Consider the following 18116-nt stretch of genomic DNA (forward strand, 5'->3'; position numbering starts at 1 on the left):
TTTGTAAATATGAACTTGGAACAAATTGCTGAAATTCTGATTTTAACTTGCTTCAGTAGCATTTCTGACTGTTCTACCATATACAAGCAAAACATGGCTGAAGTATTTCAGAAAATTAGGTTGAAGGTATTATTAAAGCTAATGAATTTAATCTAATGCTTCCTAATGTTAACTATACAGCTAGCTATAACATTAGTCGAGTGCTGTGCTGGTACAGCAATTGAGATTTTGTGTCGTCTTAAAATAACCGTCTCACACAGCTATGCGGTATAGAAATGTGTAGCACTGCGCGTGACTGGTGCAGTCATAAGAGTCATAAACGTGTATGCGCGCGTATATGAGCGTGAGGTGAGGCATGTGCATCAGGCAGAATATAGCCACTTACCCAGGGTAGGCAGAGATGGCGGGCTGCGGCACAGCAGCACGGACGGCACTGTAAACGGGGCGGCCACGGCCCCTCAGGTGGGCGCCCCGAAACGCCGCAGCTGCTGTGGAGGCAGCGGCTGCTGCCGAGGAGTACGGGAACCCTGGAACTGAGGGCGACAGATACTAGTTTTAATACCGTTTAAATCGCCGTCATCATCACCGTGGTAGTGACAGTACAGATAATATTCGCAAAGCCAGGAAGTAGTTATCTGTTGACATAGTTACTAGCCTGCAGCCGTTGACATTAGCTACAATCAAGAACAGTTTTTCCAACAACAGCTAACTAATAAATATGGCAAATTTAACAATGGCAGTGCAGAGAAAATACTGGACTACCCAGTATCAGTATTTAGCAAAAATAACATTAAACACTGAAAAATCTGAATGACTTCAGCTACTCATTACATTAATGCGTGCGTCGAGACCATAGAAAGAAAAAAAAACTCCAAATCACACCTCTACCCATTATGTAGTAAACATAAAACTATGCGCGTCAAACAAGCCACATCACCCTTTCTGGTGGTTAGTTTATTTATTCACTTTTTATTGAGTTTACTAGCAAGCTAGCTAGGTACGGATTGTGCTGAACATACAGCGCATCCGGAAAGTATTCACAGCGCTTCACTTTTCCTACATTTTGTTATGTTACAGCCTTATTCCAAAATGGAATAAATTCATTTTTTTCCTCAAAATTCTACACACAACACCCCATAATGACATGAAATTTCTGCTAATTTATTAAAAATAAAAAACTAAGAAATCACATGTACATAAGTATTCACAGCCTTTGCGCAATACTTTGTTGATGCACCTTTGGCAGCAGTTACAGCCTCAAGTCTTTTTGAATATGATGCCACAAGCTTGGCACACCTATCTTTGGGCAGTTTCGCCCATTCCTCTTTGCAGCACCTCTGAGGTCAAGAGCGCTCTGGAGCAGGTTTTGCCACCACCACGCTTCACTGTAGGGATGGTATTGGCCAGGTGATGCGCAGTGCCTGGTTTCCTCCAAACATGACGCCGGGCATTCACGCCAAATAGTTCAATCTTTGTCTCATCAGACCAGAGAATTTTGTTTGTCATGGTCTGAGTCCTTCAGGTGCCTTTGGGCAAACTCCAGGCGGGCTGCCATGTGCCTTTTACTAAGGAGTGGCTTCTGTCTGACCACTCTACCATACAGGCCTGATTGGTAGATTGCTGCAGAGATGGTTGTCCTTCTGGAAGGTTCGCCTCTCTCCACAGAGGAACACTGGAGCTCTGACAGAATGACCATCGGTTTCTTGGTCACCTCCCTGACTAAGGCCCTTCTCCCCCGATTGCTCAGTTTAGACAGGCGGCTAGCTCTAGGAAGAGTCCTGGTGGTTCCAAACTTCTTCCATTTACGGATAATGGAGGCCACTGTGCTCATTGGGACCTTCAAAGCAGCAGAAATTTTTCTGTACCCTTCCCCAGATGTGTGCCTCGAGACAATCCTGTCTCGGAGGTCTACAGACAATTCCTTTGACTTCATGCTTGGTTTGGGCTCCGACATGCACTGTCAACTGTGGGACCGTATATAGACAGGTGTGTGCCTTTCCAAATCATGTCCAATCAACTGAATTTGCCACAGGTGAACTCCAATTAAGCTGTCGAAACATCTCAGTGGAAACAGGATGCACCTAAGCTCAATTTTGAGCTTCATGGCAAAGGCTGGGAATACTTATGTACATGTGATTTCTTAGTTTTTTATTTTTTAAAAATTTGCAAAAATTTCTAAAAAACTTCTTTCATGTTGTCATTATGGGGTGTTGTGTGGGGAATTTTGAGGACAAAAATGAATTTATTCCATTTTGGAATAAAGCTGTAACATAACAAAATGTGGGAAAAGTGAAGCGCTGTGAATACTTTCCGGATGCACTGTCGCTGTGACAGGTTTGGGTGATACCAATCTGCTTGATTTGTTTGTTTGTTTAAGCGGTTTGTGGTACATTTTCTGGATTGCTTGCTATAATATTAACATAGCTAAATTTTGGTGGCTAGTGAGCTTGCTAGTTAAATCCTACCGATTTTTCTGGTTAGACGACCTGTGATTTAAAGAGGTCAGAACACACTTTAATGTCTGAGGCAGAAAATCCTTGATTAAATCTAGCTGGCCATTCTTCGCCTACGTTTAACTCCTGAATGTCTCCGTTTCTGGGTTATGTATAGGGCCTCACCTGCATAGAGCTCTGGGCCATACATGGCTCCCACCATCGGACTCAGCTTCCACCCTGCTATACACGCCAAGCAGGGTGATGCGGCACACCAGGAGAGGAGAGAGAAGGACACACACACACACACACACACACACACACACACACACACACACACACACACACCTCAGTTAGCAGTCAGGTCTGTAGGAACTATAGGGCTAGTGATTGTGTTTCTTGGCCTGGACTGTGGGGCTGAGATCTTAGCTGGCTGATGGCAGGGCCAAAGCTGGTCGGGGGCGGGGACTGGGCGGGAGTTACCGTAGGGTAGTGTGCTGAGTGCCTCTCCGTTCGGGTAAGGACTGACCATCTTCTTATTGGTCATTACTCTGGCCGTAGCATTATTCACCTGCAGGAGGGAGAGACGGCACACCTCAACACCAGAGAAGACTGAACATGAGACACACCTGAGGACACACCTCACACAGACACGTACGCACACGCAGACATATACAAACGCAACCACTAACCAATGACAAAAACAACATTAAGCTATCTACTAGATGCTACGTGGAGATGGATAACTTCGGGTTGTCCAAAAACTTAATGCAACTTAGATATATGTTACCGTCCGCCTAGAAATCGTAATTTGTAGTTTGTGTGTGTTTTTTACTACTACTGGGGTGTGTGCGGTGATGTAATGTTTAATCTAATCACAGCCTCATTGTAAATAATGAGGAAAATCGATGCAACTGATTGAATTCCTTTTGATGGAGCACTTGTTAACAAGATTCACAATGTCAGCTGGAAAAAAAAAGAATACTAATCAATATGCTCAAATCTGGCTGCTGTACTCTCCCACTGCCTGAAAACTATCACAGAATCACAACCATCGAAATAAACCTCTCCCTGTCATTTGAAACACGTGTATGTTCAGTGTACGTTAGTGCAAGTGTTAGCCTGTGTAAGTTTTCGGATTACTCCTACAGTAAAAACAAACATGCAAATCAGATAGGGAAGAGAGAAAATGAATCTCAATATTTCAGCATTGGTTAACAACCCCCTCCCACCCCTCCCCCATGTATAAGAATAAGCCCACAATTCAGCTGCGAAAGATTCAAATGTGTAACATACTGATTAAAATCAAGAAACATCCTATTACTTTGAATAAAAGTCAAATAAATATGGGGTAGGGACAGAGAGTGCAAAAAACATTTGTCCAACAAAATAAAACAATAAAATTCAATAAAATACAGAAATTACACACAGCCAAGTATGGGCGCATCACATGACCAAGAGTAAAGAACCAAAAATCAGCCAATCAGCAAGCTTCGGATGCAGAATAGAGACCAATCAAAACAATCGCAGCACTCCCATGTCATATACATACAGAGAGAGAGAGGGATGAGACAGGGAAGAAGGGAGGGGATGCAGGTGGGAGAGACAGAGCCAGTCCATTCAAAAACAGAGGGAACACAAAAATGAAGGAAGAGAAAGAACATTTCATCTACATAAGCAACACCAAAAGTAAAAATTATTTTTGAAAATAAAAATACCAAGGTGCATCATTCAAAAAAGCAATTTGAGTCAGTGACCATTCTCCTACAGATATCACTAAAATGTGGGGGGGGGGGGGGGGGGGCTGAGAGAGAAATAGAGTGAAAGAGTCAGAGAAGACAAGAGAACCAAAAAGATGGAAGGGAAGAAAGAGGAGAAGAGAAAGCAATCGTCATACCCAAAAGTAAATCAAATGATGTATAAGAAACACTGCCAGGCATTAATATTTGGTGTCACAAACTAAGACCAACACACAAACTATACACACACCATTCAACAAAAAAAAAATGAAAACAACAAAAGCAAGGGAAAGAGTCCTCCCCCAAAAGGCCCAGAGTTCACCTCTACCCCCTGCCCCTAAACATAGAAGGGGAAATGATTTCCTCAGCGAATCATATTCCCAGGATGTTCCCTGATCGTCTCAGCAAGCCCAGCTCTGGTCCAATCAAACCACTTTATCTTGCTGCACCCCAGAAACCAGTACACCACCATTTTGGACATTGTGGTGTAAAAGCCACCATTTTCCACACTGCTGAAACAACCCTCAGAGTTTACCAAGCTGAGAAATGCAAAGGTAGAAAAGCCTGCCCCATGGCCTGGTTATGTGGTACGGACCCGTTTATAGGCTAGTTTTCCAGTACTGATAAGTCACCATTTCTAAACCAGCCAGCATGACGATTTAAGATGGCGGAGGTGGAATTTCAGCACCGCTATAGAATGCCAATTGAAACGGCGACACAAATCGAGCACTCGCAGATGAAGATGTATTCATAAAGACAGAGGTGGAGGGTGCTAGAACCACTGTGGTTGGTGTAAATGTGTATATTTGTAGACTTTATGGAGAGTTATACCAGCTAAACTGGAACAGGTGTATACAGTAAACCCTCCATGTGAAGTTGGGACGATGAGACCCTACACCCTGTTTAAAAAGAGAATATGCCCCAAGCTGAATGTATGCACCATAATTACAGGCAACATGATAAAATTAAGCAAAACTGTGTTACGTTTAATTCTGCGATTACAAATCAATTAGAGAAATAAGGAATTAATCAGATGAATCTGGTAAGCCATGTCACAGAGGAAGATGATTACATTTGGGGCATTCCAAGGAAGTGTTAATGATGGGGGTGAGGGGGGGGCGGAGGTTGGGCGGAGCGCATTCATCTTTATTTCCTGTATACTACTGATGTGACCCTGCCCTACCCAATCAGCTACCATCTACTAGGAAGACTATATGCTCAACATGTTCAAGTGTCAGATTCAGCAGTTACAACTGCTAAAGGTACAATATTAGACCTGCAGTGAGCCTTCAGACTAAACTCAAAATAGTGTGTTTTATTGAAATTCAATTTCATTTATTTAAACCCCATCTTTTTCCATTTTAATGACGTTCTTGTGTTTTGTACTTTGTTTTCGACTGAATGTCGTTTCCTCACACAAAAAAGGTCATTTTTGCAAGTTTGTTTCAAATATGCAAAAATGTTTGTCTGAACTCAGCAAGCCGGCACAGCAGTTTACACAGAATTTTATGGATTCGGTCAATTCATTTGATTAGTGATAAAAACAGTGTCTAGAAAACGAATCACCTCACACAAGCTTGCATTGCTAGATGTACTGATGCCGTTAACCACAGTAAATGAGGGATTTATAGGAAAAGTAATTTCCCTTCACCATTTGTTTTAAAATTTCTTCAATTTGAATGATTTTCATTTTTCAAAAAGACTGGATAAAACATGAAAATTCTGGGGGTTTTGTGCATGCTGTCTATCATGCACTGGCGATATAGAACATTCTGGACAGCATGACTCTACACTCTGAGACCAATGGCATGAATCCAGTAGTTTTAAATACAACTGTTCATAGTGCGCTATGAGATTTACACAATATTCATTGTCAGTTGAATGTTAAATGACTGATAAGAGAATGTGATCATTTTCTGCACTCTTGTGAAGAAATGTCTAATCATAAAGCTAATGAGACAAGCAAGCAGCTAACAGAACAACTTAACAGGAAAATGAGAAGATCGGTGCCACTGGTTAAGAAGCAAGTTTTATTTGCGTTCAATTTTTTTAGAGGGGGAGGGGGTGGGGTCTGTCAGCAATGATGTCATATGTATACAACTTACCGTTGCCGGGGAAACAGCGTGAGGACACGCGAGTGGTTACCGTGGAGACTGACAACAACACACATAGAAGTCGTCAGGGAAACAGAAAAAATAACAAATAAATAAACCAACAAACAACCTAAACAAACCAAAAAATAAAAAAAATAAAAAAAATAAACTTAACGAACCCCTCCCCCCTAAAAATAATATTTAAACTAAAGATAAAGGAATATTATTGCAAATGAAGGCAGTTTCAGAAGCTTTTGAACAGGCCCTTTGATAAAGGAGTCATCTGCACCAACTCTGACGGGCAGACAGACAGACACAGGCTCAGCTCGCAGCGAGGAGAGCAGCATCAGGACTCCTAACCCTGTCGGCTCGGGAAACAGGTCACCCAAAACCTCATATGGCTGCTAAATACTGCCATTTTCACAAGCCCAAAATATATATACACATTTTAATACAAGATTCTTGAAGCACTATTTTAATACACAAATAGGAATTACTTGACAGAACTCCACATTATGTTAATGTTAAATTCATGTCCACAATTACGGTCCACAGAACTCTAGAGACATCTTTTTTACATTACTGCTTGAAATTGTGTTACAGACTGTACTTACATAATGGTCCCAAATATCACTAGTAATATGAAAATACTGTACATTACAGACTGGGACCATTTATATGCACAGCTAAGCATGTTTACTTGGTATTAGATCCATTTTAAAATTTAAACGGGCACAAGCCTTACACTCATGCCCTTAAAGTATTTTTCTGCTCAGGCTCAACTGAGAAAACAAAGGTATAGAGGATGGAGGTAGAGTGAGAGAGGGACAGAGAATGGAGAGAGGGATAGAGAGCGCAGAGGTTGAAAGAGAATAGCCAGTGTAGGCAGAATGAGAGAGGATGAGGGAGAGGGCAGGCTAAAGAAATGCTCTCAGTCTATTACTGTTGATAACGCCAAACAACTGAAAAAGGGCACAAGATTGGAAGAAAGGGACAGATGTGGAAAAAGGTACCCAAAAGAGGGATGGATGGATGTGTGCAGACAGAGACCCGGGACAGGGGGGTAAACCAGGGAGGGGCAGAGGAGCTGGAATTTGGGGTGAATCAGAAACACACACAAGCCAAACAGACAATCTGGACTGGCAGAGATGGAGGGGGGGAAAGAGAAAAAGATGGAGGGAAAGAAAGAGCAAGAGAGAAATGGGGGGGGGGCCACTCTCCCCCTTACCCTCTTGCATGCACACACACGCGCACACACACAGGCATACAAACACACCAGAAACCAAAACAATTTTGAATTTATCTTAATGATTTCAGGTCATGCAGAGAATTATGGGATGGGTACTTGGCCCAAAGCACTGTCTGCATCTGAACCCCTCTGACCGTTCTATGAACTCTCATATAAAACACTGACTCATACATCAGAAATTATCATTTTTTGTATTCAGTATTACTCATTTTACCAGTTTTTTTGCAAACTTATACAGCACAAATACAGGCTCAAGCCACTTCCTGTTTAGGAAACTTGTGCCAAAAAGATGAATTGTCTTAAATATGTAGACCACAGGTCAGTATCGAGGAGTACAGAGGAAGACTGTGACTACATCACACTCACCACCACACATGGAGCCATGCACACCCAGACAGCCAATCACAGTTCAGTCAGCAGCGTGATCATGTATAACCCTAATTTCACTGCACATATGCAACTACACACACACACACACGCACGCAGACACACACACCCAATACGCCTACTGCTCTCTCAGCATGCAGTCCCCCTGTCGTGACCCATACTGTTCCACCAGAGGGCACACTCTCCTGAACCAGCACAAAGCACTGACCTCCATCTCAAGCTCATGCTGATCGCCATTCTCAGAGCCAGCCTGGGAGCAGAGCAGGAAGTGCCTTTAGGGCACAATTTATAAAAATGTTCAAACATATTTATGAAGGGCTGAATAGGGGCTCAACCTCCATTAGATAAACTTGTGTGGCAGCCACAAACAAAAGGGCGGATGTAGCAGTTTACCACCACTGACTGGTTTTTATCCACAAGAGCTTAGTGTCTCTTAAAACAAATCACCAGTTACAATAATTTACTGTAGACCATCAAAAAAAATAAAACGCAACTTCATGCTTGTGGTGGATATAAATGGCCGAGAACATTTGAGTGAATGGGTCTGGGTCACGCCCCTGTTCCCATTCAAAAGTACCTGGTAAAGTGGAGCTGTGCTGGAATAGTGACCTGTGGTGGAAGAGAGGAGGTGGAACACTAGAGCTGCTTAACACACGAACACGATTTCATACACAAACACACAGCAGGGAAAAGCACCATGCACTGCCACAAAAACCAACCACTTTTTCATATAGGTGAACCATTCACTTCAATCCACTTATGCACCCAGTGCACCGTTGCCCAGGTTACTGCAAGCTGAGGCAGGTTATCAGATGCAAGATACTGAACCATGCATTTCAGATCGGTTTCAACCTGTCCACTCCATGCAGCAAGGGATGAGACCCCCCCCAGCTAAAGACCCAGGCCCCTAACTAAGGAAACCAATCACACTACTGTTCTGAATTGATGTCATATCCTGTAGCAGACAGTCTGGGTAATGAGACAATTAAAAGCAGGTAAGAGCATGCCTGTTGCGTGCTGATGATATTGCTACAGACAGAGCTCTGCAGTCTCATGCAGAGTGATCCAGACAGGGTTATTCACGCACAGCAGTCCTTTATTCATGCTTGCTTTTTCAGATCCAACTAAAAAGTGAATGTGTGGGAGGAGGAACTAAACTTTTTTTAACTTCCATTTTACATTTTAGGCATTTGGCTGATGCTCTTATTCAGTGATTTACAATTAGTACATACACTTAAAATTTGTACTTAAAGTTAAAGCAGGGGTAGGCGATCTTTGGGTGCGAGCAGAATCTGGGTAGAAGAAGGATTTTGAATGTATAAAAACACAGCCCTCCTCTTTGTCACCCACACTGGTTCATCGTTGCTGTGGCCAGTCAGCCTCTCGGGGATACGCACCACAATTTTGAGAGGCAGGCAAGCCCGCCTCCAGGCTGAAAGCTGCCCTCATTGGATGTTAGCTACAGGGAGTGATGAAAAATGGAACTCCCTGAAAATCTGTCCTGGGACAGTCACATATATCAGATTCCCCCCCCCCCCCCCCAGGGCAGAATTTCAACAAATATTACCAAAAAAATCGAATCGCCTACCCCAGCATTAAGAGTATTAGGATTAGTCAAATTAATTTATTGGGGATTGGGTCCAAGCGTTCCGTGACGCAAGGCACGAGACCACAGTAGGTGTAGTTTAGCCACAGTGAACATAAATGCTTTGAACTCGCACACAGTCGCTTCAATAAGCTCCACTGGCTTCAATGAGCGAGTGGTGCACAGCCTGTGCTGTTATAGTGCATTTCATGCATTGCCTGCTCATGAACCTACAATGTTACACACCCATGCAGTACCAGACTGCCAATAAAAAGTGCAACTGAACTATGTTACCCATGCAGCATTAGTGTCATACACAGGATAAGAGAACTACATTACCCATGCAGAAACAGTGGTTTGACAATGCAACAGAACTAGATAACCCATGCAGCAATACATAGATTACCCATGCAAAAATACTGTGCTTATATAATGTATAATTAATATTACAAATGCAGCAATACTGTGCTTATATAGTGAGAGAACTACATTACCCATGCCACAATACTGTGGTTATGATAACAGAACTACATTACCCATGCAGCAGGGATGCAATGCAACCAAGGGCAGCCTGTGCACGTTTGGCTCGTTTCTGTACATATGAAGCAAAAGTTACTAAGTCATGCAGAAATCAAACAGGTTGGACAGTCAGACACATGCTGGCCAAGATCGCCCAACCCACCTCTATCCTAGCCCACTCCCTCATTCGAAACAGATCCCAGCTCAGCAACTGGCCTCAGTCAGGATTCTGCCGGACATGCATCAGCGAGGCAGCGAGTCACCAACACTGGACGTTGAAACTCGCTAAACCCACTACATAAGGGACTATTCTCATCCATGCACAACTGAAATCAGGCAATGCTAATGCGAATAGACCAGCCAGAGACATGCAAAATTGAACTCTCACAGCGGTAATTTACACGCACCAACCACACACACACACACAACAGCAGTCACACGACTTAAATCCTTGTGCCAACACTGACAGACCATCCACACCCGTGCAGAACTGCAGTCAGACTACGTTAATGCTAACGGACCAGCCACACTCATGCATAATTGCAGTCACGCTAATGCCAATTCCGAAAACTAGGCACACACCTGCAGTGCTGTGGTTGCAAAACATGTCATCACAGTTTCATCGTATAGTAACGGATTGGTGGTTATCACAGCCAAAAGCCCATGCAGTACTAGGATTGCAGGTCAGTTACTTTTGCTTGCCAAAACCCAGAGTGCAGGTAAGTAAAACAAATATAAACACAGGGAACACAAGACACTGACTCATGCATAATTTGGCCCGGCCCCTCAGGGCAAGGTAAAGACCTGCCATGGCGACTGGTGTGGGAGCACATGCGTTTCACAAGGAGTCCCCAGCATGCAGTGCCACAAGGCTGAGACACTCGAAAGTGGGGTCTTTCACATCAGTGGATGTGTGGAGACTGCCATGCACCACCTTACTCCAAAGATTTCCCATCATGCCCTGCTCCTGAAGATAGTCCCAAAAACAAACGAAAAGGAGCAACACAGCAGTAAAAATAAAAGGTAAAGAAATGCTGCAAAATAGGACATGCTCCTCTATAACACGTCCCAGCATGCCTTGTGTTCCTACGGCACAACAGAGTGGCCAAAAAAAAAGAAAAAACCCAAGACAAACCAAAAAATAAACAAAAGGTCAGTAGTGACAGAGCAGTGGATGACCTGCAGGCCACAGTATCAGTCCCACGAGTGTCAGCACAGTTGAAGCAGTAACCACGGGAACAGAGAACCAGGAAATGAAATCACCTCAATCTTACGTCCCTCCACCAAAGTACCGTGGAGCCGCTCCCTGGCCTTCTCAGCATCCGCACCAGCCTCAAACGTCACAAAACCAAAACCCTTCAAGAAAAAAAAGAGGGGTAAAGAAAGAGAGAAAGAAGAAAAGGAGGGGAGGAATGCATCCAAGTACAGAGATTGGAAGGAGGAAAGATGAAGGTGTCAAAATTGACAAACGGAAGAGGAAAGGGCAGAAGACGGGAGGGGGGGAGGGGGGGTGGAGTTGGAATGGATCAAGAAATAGATGTAGAGGACACAGGAAAGACAAGCCAGAGAGATGAAGGGATTACACACATTGTCTTCAGGCATGTAACATCAGTTATAACTACAGTGCTAACATTTTCAAGACATCATTTACCAGTGTACTTATTACCAGCTGTGTACAGTCTATCAGTCGATCCACATAAGAGCACCTGTTAAATTCCAAAGGTAATCTTTCTACAAGGCTGGTCTCAGTCAGGTGACAAATTCTTATGATTTGAGCCAATTTGCCATCTTCTGGCCAATAGGAAAGATTTTACTATTTCTTTGGCCACATTATGAAAATGGAGAACAATTCTGAGAACAATTCCCATTGCAACACAAATGCAGTTTCCTTTTTATAATTTAAAGACACATTTCATGTAAGGTTCTTAATACAACCTGTAGTTGCTCTAGAGCAGGGCATATCAATTATGTAGGCCATCACTGCCCATTCACTCACCTTTGACCCCCTCTCATTGAAAATGATCTCAACATCCAGGATTTTTCCAAATTGCTGCATCAAAAAGAAACAGAAGCAGGGTGAGAATTGAGCCAACAGTAAATTGTCTTCCAAGAGCTGCACATGAAGCTGGAGGGGAAGCCATCGTATTATAATAAAGGCATATTGTGCACATGCGATGATCAGACCCGGATGCTAGAGGGAGACTATAAAGATGAATTTACATTATGTCACTTTAATTGCACAGGAAAAAAAAAGATTGCACTCCAATGTTTTTTGATGAAATAAGCTAGTTAATGATCATATCAGCAGAGAGAATATTTCAGCTGAAAACATATTTTACAGTTTAATAACCCATTTCATCAAGAAAACATCTACAAATTGTAAACTCTTGGTCAAGGCACTGGCCAAGCCAGAACGCAGCAGAAATGTTCATAACAAAGAACAGTTTTAACTGCAATAAGCCCCATATTCACCAGGGGGCAGTATAGTCGCACAGACAAGCATCTTTTAAGTTGTTTTTCTGACCACGTTCCTTCCCGTCCCGTGCAGCTTTCATATACCTTTCTACCACTTGTCCCTCTCATACTGAAACATCTGACCTTTTCCCAGTCTCACACCTGACTCAGCAAAACAGGAAGTAGGCATGTTCACCCTACCATGCCCCCACCACGCCTGCCTCACTGCACTCCACTCCAGCCCTACCTCACCCGGTGAGAACCCTCTTACCCCAAACATCTGCCGGAGGTCAGGGTCCCGGAAGCGGAAGGGGATGTTGGAGACATGGAGACGTTTCGGGGTCCCTTTGGCCTCCGAGGAGTCTCCTCCGCCAGCTGCCACGACTCCCCCTGTCCCTGTCCCGCACTGACCCCCCACCTCCACTGGAGAACCGCCGTCCGTCTGCTGAGGGAGCAAGGAGGTTCATACAATATTAATATACTGGCCGGCTGGGCTAAAAGCTCTAGTTGAGGCCGCGTGCGCACACACTCACCGGGGCGCTAAGGCTACTAGGGGCGTTTGATGAGCCATTTGCCCCGGCCTCCGTGGGACCCTGTCCCCCGGCCCCAAACAAGCTGCCTCCAAATTCTGCCCCCAGCCCATTTTGAGGAGGCGGCGGTGGTGGGTAAGCAGAGAAGGGTGGAGGCACAAGCCCCTCTTGACCCCCTGTCGAATCTTGCGAGCCCTGTAAGAGACAGGAATAAGCGGGTGAGTGTAACGCTAGCCAGGCCAACGCCGGGGGGCCGTGCAGTACAGTGAAGTGCTATTAAATATCACTCTCCCACCCCTGCTCTATGGAAGCGGGCATAGCCAGTCTGCCATGAAATATTCACAACTGCATATATTATTGAAGCGGTTTAAATTTGATACATTGGATACAAAGGATACAAGCGCACAAATGGACACGTACATAACCATGCCAGTGTGCACACTACACATTCATATTCCCCCACATCACATAATGCATCTGTACTATTTAACAAAATGTTCAGACGACTAACAAAATAAATTCAGACTACTAAAACTCAAGTAGTATGTAAAGTATCTTTTTTATATTAATGTGATGCATTTCAGAAGACTAAATACTTCAATTATATTTTATAAATTTAACTTGTAACAATGCAAGTCAATATCACAAACATTGTTATACAGTGGTAAATGAAATAGATTAGGCTTTGGAATTTCACTGAATTACATTTCTCCTTATTCAAATGCAACATCCTGCCACCAAATACAAGGGAAATTCAAGAATTCAACTGGAATTAATCAGCCACTCAAATGAAGAATTGACCCCTACCCTGCCACACTACACATCAACAACTATGCTGTTTATTTCCTGTGTCTCTGTGGTGTAAAGTTTGTGTGTGTACATTTCTTATTTATAGCAAGTCACTCTGGATAACCAAGTCTGCTATATTAATGTAATGCAATGTGTACATGGTGTAAGTGTGTGCACCAGTATGTGCTGTCTGCTGGTGGCACATGGAGGGTATTATTCTATCTTTGTCAGGAGGGTTTCAGCAGTTACCAAAATACACATAACACACACACATAGTGTCACTAAGGGGTATGCCTGTCTGCTGTCCAATGAGTCACAATGACAAAAGCACCATCAGTGCCTTGGAGGCGTTACAGTACACAGTATTTCCACAGGACTGCTACATGCAAAGAAAGGAAGAGACTGTGGGGGGGGGGGCTATCAATTTGTCAGAAGTGCATTCCTGCCAATGAGACAGAGGAACAGCACAGCCCTAAATGGCAGTTTTGTACACTGCAGGAGGAGGAGGGATCTGGTACACTACAGCCATAGCCAGAAAAAGAATTATGAACTACATTTAATAGCCTAACATTGGCGTCATCCCACCAGCATTTTCTTTTGTGTTTCAGTTTCTACATAGAGCGCGCACAGCACCGTTGTAGCTCAATTTGTTTCTTGCTAAAGACACAGGCCGATAATAACACAGCTCGACCACACACACTGCCGCACAATATAAGCAGAACGCAAACAGCGCGTGGCGCATTCGTGGGGTTAAATACAATTAACGTTAAAACTTAATTTACAGTGCTATATAACGACAGAAATAGTCCCGAAACGGCAACTTCGTTATTAGCAAATACCAGGTGACCCAACACGTCTACTGTATGTTGTTTAGATCGCCGTATAGGTAAATGCATAAAGGTCCACTGGTCATAAAAAAAAAAAATCCCATCAAACATGGTCAATCGAGTATTCATTTTGAGTATTAATTACAAGTATCAACACAAAAACACAGTAAGCGCCTACAAAACTTTTCCCTCACCCCCTTGCTACAGACGGCGACTGCACGGTGTTGTTACCTGAAGCACCATATGCTTTTCCATACACCGAATGGTTGGGGGGCAGGGAGGTGTCAGGAGAGGGTCGAAAGTGTTCAACGTGTGGGCTGCGTGTTGGAGTCGGTCTACTTTCGTTGTAGTTGTCGGCTACATGTGCGTTACTGTAAGTTCCTACTGTTTCGACAGTTTGTTAACGGTTAGTAATTCGCAGCTGACTCGATCCCGCATTGCTTTATCCTGTGTGTAGAATTTTGAGGAATAAAATGTAACATTCATCTAACGCGCGACTGCAAACTAAAACTTTTTTTTTTTTCCCCCTTTACGTTCTCCGTGCAATCCGTTTTCTCCTCTCTTTTTGGTGGCCGAACAGACGTCTGATATTCCCTCCTTTCTTCCTTCTCCCTCCTCTTCTTGGATCCTTTTCACTTGATAGAAACCAGACGGGCATTTTATCTCCGTCCCGCCCCCTCCACGCCAATCAAAGCGAACGCCACTGAGAAAGGAGACCCGTGAATGCCAGTCATTCGCGACCACTGCCCCGCCTCCTTTCTCCTCTTACGGGAGGCGGCGCGTTAGATCGTCGCCACGCCCACCTCGGTGCAAACCAATGAAATGTAACCGTGGTCTCCCTTAGTCAATTGGCCAAATCTCTAAGAACCGCAGGCAAAGGAGCACAAGCACATGGCGGTTCCTGTGCATCAAGACTGTACACGTCTACAAACATCCAGTCTTTCACAAAACGAAATATGGGATGTTACGTGTATACTACAGAATTGTCTAAATCAGAATGCCTCCCTAATACAGACAAGATGGATCAGCTTCCAACAGATACATACAAAACAGTTGCGAGATAGAGTATTTCCAGATGTGAAACTTGGTGACATTTCTTCATAGTTTGTATTGAAAAGTAAAAAATATTTTACATATAGGTTCATTGTGGTGAAATTAGGAGTTTTACAGCATCAGCTCTACCATAGACCTGTCCAGGTGTACCTAAGGCTCAGTTGTCCTCTCCCTCCTGCCTCCATTTTATGCTACATCCCACCTTTACACTTCAAACTCTGCCTCTCTCCTGGCAGAGCCCACCACCCTGTTTCCCAGTCGACCCTTAAATGCTGAGGAGTCTCCAAGACTCCATGCATTCCAGGTCTGATTCTGCCACTACGGCAGCTTAACGTATCCAACCTGACAAAGACTCACAACATTAACACACAAGCACCAATGCACTGTACCTTCACCCTGACCGAATGCAGGTGTAATTAATGGCTGCTCTAGATTCGGCCATTTGCTGTACAAATTGCCACATTAACTAGCCTTCCTCACTTAAGACAGACGAGCATGACGACTTGCAGAAACTTGTTAGGCACATGAAACGCCATTGGATCAGAAGGTAACTGCTAGCCCTGGAGAGCACAGCAGTCCCTTTAGGATACAAGGCAAAACGGTGTTTCAAGCAAATACTTGCCACCTGTTTTAAGGGGGGGGGGGGGGGGGGGGGGGGGGGGGGCAGAGCAAAGGTACTTCGCAAAGTGTCCGAGTGTGATGTGTATACAGGGCAGTGTTGGTGTAGTGGTGCAGCAGGTTAGCGTCGGCCCCTGGGGCTGCAAGTTTGGGTGGGGCTTTGTAAATACTTCCAACAGCCCTCTCCATTTCTCCCCCTCTCCCAATTCCTCTCTCTTTCCATGCAGCCAGTGTTTGTTTGTAGCTTAACGGTGACAATCATGCGGAACTATGGAATCCCCCCCCAGTAGTCAGTCACAACAGTAGGTAAAGCACCTCATTCTCAAACAAAATCATAGAAGAGGATGGGAAAGTGTGTGTGCGTGTGTGTGTATGTGTGTTAACATATTTTTATAAATGAGGAGCTTTTTCTCACCAGCCCCAATTCCAAGCCAAATGCTTCAACTTCCTTTGAGTGTAATGGTAAAACTTTGAATCTTCTAGTTAGGGAATGTGTGCATTTTCTCAGCCTCATACCACCTCCATTTTCTCAGGACACCAGGGGTGGTCGATGTTACCGTAAAAACGGACCTTTTCCCCCTAAACCCTTTACCACCCCACTCCCCTTCCAGAAAAAAGCATTGATAACGGCTGCTGAGGGAGAGAGAGAGGTAGTGACAGAGACAGTAGTTTCAGTATACAACAGGTCCCCATATTGCATTTGTCCACACTGAACTGGAAGTGTTTCTCAGCACCTGTCCCCTTCCCTTAAACAACAAAACATCAAAAGCCCCCACAGCTGACTATTCCTCTCTCCACGGCAGTTTCCTGGTTCACAGTTAGCCCTGAATTCACTGGCACATGTGTTGGAATTGCAGTTAGCAGATCAACACACCAGTAACACCACAGCCTTCGACAGCCCCATTACAGCAAACCGGTCTTCTCACCTCTCTCTACTGCACGCAAGTAACATGACCGCCATGTCTGCGTCCTGCAACCCTTCAAATGGTCCCTCTCTTCTCCACAACCTCCCGCTCCTCCTTCTCACTCATTCTGTTGCCATCACTCCATGCTCTCTCTCACAGCCCAAGCATCTCCTCCCTCTCCCTCTCCCTGAAATGGACACCCCCACTGCTTGTGATAGTGAGCTCCATTTGCACATTTTTCAGGACAGCAGGAGCGACTGCATTCGGTGCATTTCAGCTGGGAGTTCCGTCTGTCCCCCCATCTGCTCCATGGGGACCTCCCCACTCTATTTCCTCACAGAACATCAGGGCCTGGTGTCGTCTCCACAACAGAGCGCTTCACGCAGACACGATCCTGCTGCTAGAGCATCGCATCCAACCTGACACTCCAGATTACTAAACCAACACACACAACGCACACAGCATACTCACAAACATGCAGGCACGCACTTATTTGCATTCAAACAATCACTCACAGCCCCTGAAGATGTACAGATGCTCAGTTCCTCTTTCCCCAAAGAGAGAGAACGTGTAATAAGAGGCATGTGAAGAGGAACAGAGGGACTGAAAGAGAAAGATAACGGGATGGAGATAAAGGGACTGAAAGAGAAAGATAACGGGATGGAGATAAAGGGATAGAGGGGGGGAAAAGTGAGGGATGAGAGGATTACAGTGTAAGTGAGGAGGATGACAGGATGAATGGAGGATGATCTGAGGATTAGCTACAGGCAGATAAAAACAGATACACACACATATGCACAAGCTGCACATAAACACACACTACAGGCAAACAGACACACACACAACAGACAGATAAACGCATGTACTATGGGTCATTCTGGAAAAATTGAGGTGTGGGGGGGGGTGACCAATTTTGCTCAAACTTTGTGTAAACGT

The 18116-nt window shown here is 44.3% G+C and overlaps 1 protein-coding gene across 2 annotated transcripts in view; it reads right to left on the reverse strand.

Annotated features, from left to right (window-relative positions):
* The window catches only part of LOC133114268 (RNA binding protein fox-1 homolog 2-like), a 32155-nt gene that overhangs the window by 6249 nt on the left and 7790 nt on the right, over positions 1-18116 (reverse strand). The window contains exons 1-8 of one of the 2 annotated variants that reach the window (XM_061223502.1): positions 14836-15247; positions 12992-13183; positions 12730-12903; positions 12001-12054; positions 11268-11360; positions 2916-3003; positions 2619-2675; positions 386-533 (exon numbers count right to left, since the gene is read on the reverse strand). In XM_061223502.1, the coding sequence (XP_061079486.1) occupies positions 386-533; positions 2619-2675; positions 2916-3003; positions 11268-11360; positions 12001-12054; positions 12730-12903; positions 12992-13183; positions 14836-14859 (830 nt within the window). In that variant the 5' untranslated portion in view covers positions 14860-15247. Of the gene's footprint in view, positions 1-385; positions 534-2618; positions 2676-2915; positions 3004-11267; positions 11361-12000; positions 12055-12729; positions 12904-12991; positions 13184-14835; positions 15248-18116 lie in introns of those variants that run through there. The other variant, XM_061223501.1, reaches the window with a different exon arrangement.

The sequence above is a fragment of the Conger conger genome, chromosome 16 (genome assembly GCF_963514075.1).
Source record: "Conger conger chromosome 16, fConCon1.1, whole genome shotgun sequence".
Lineage (NCBI taxonomy): Eukaryota > Metazoa > Chordata > Actinopteri > Anguilliformes > Congridae > Conger > Conger conger.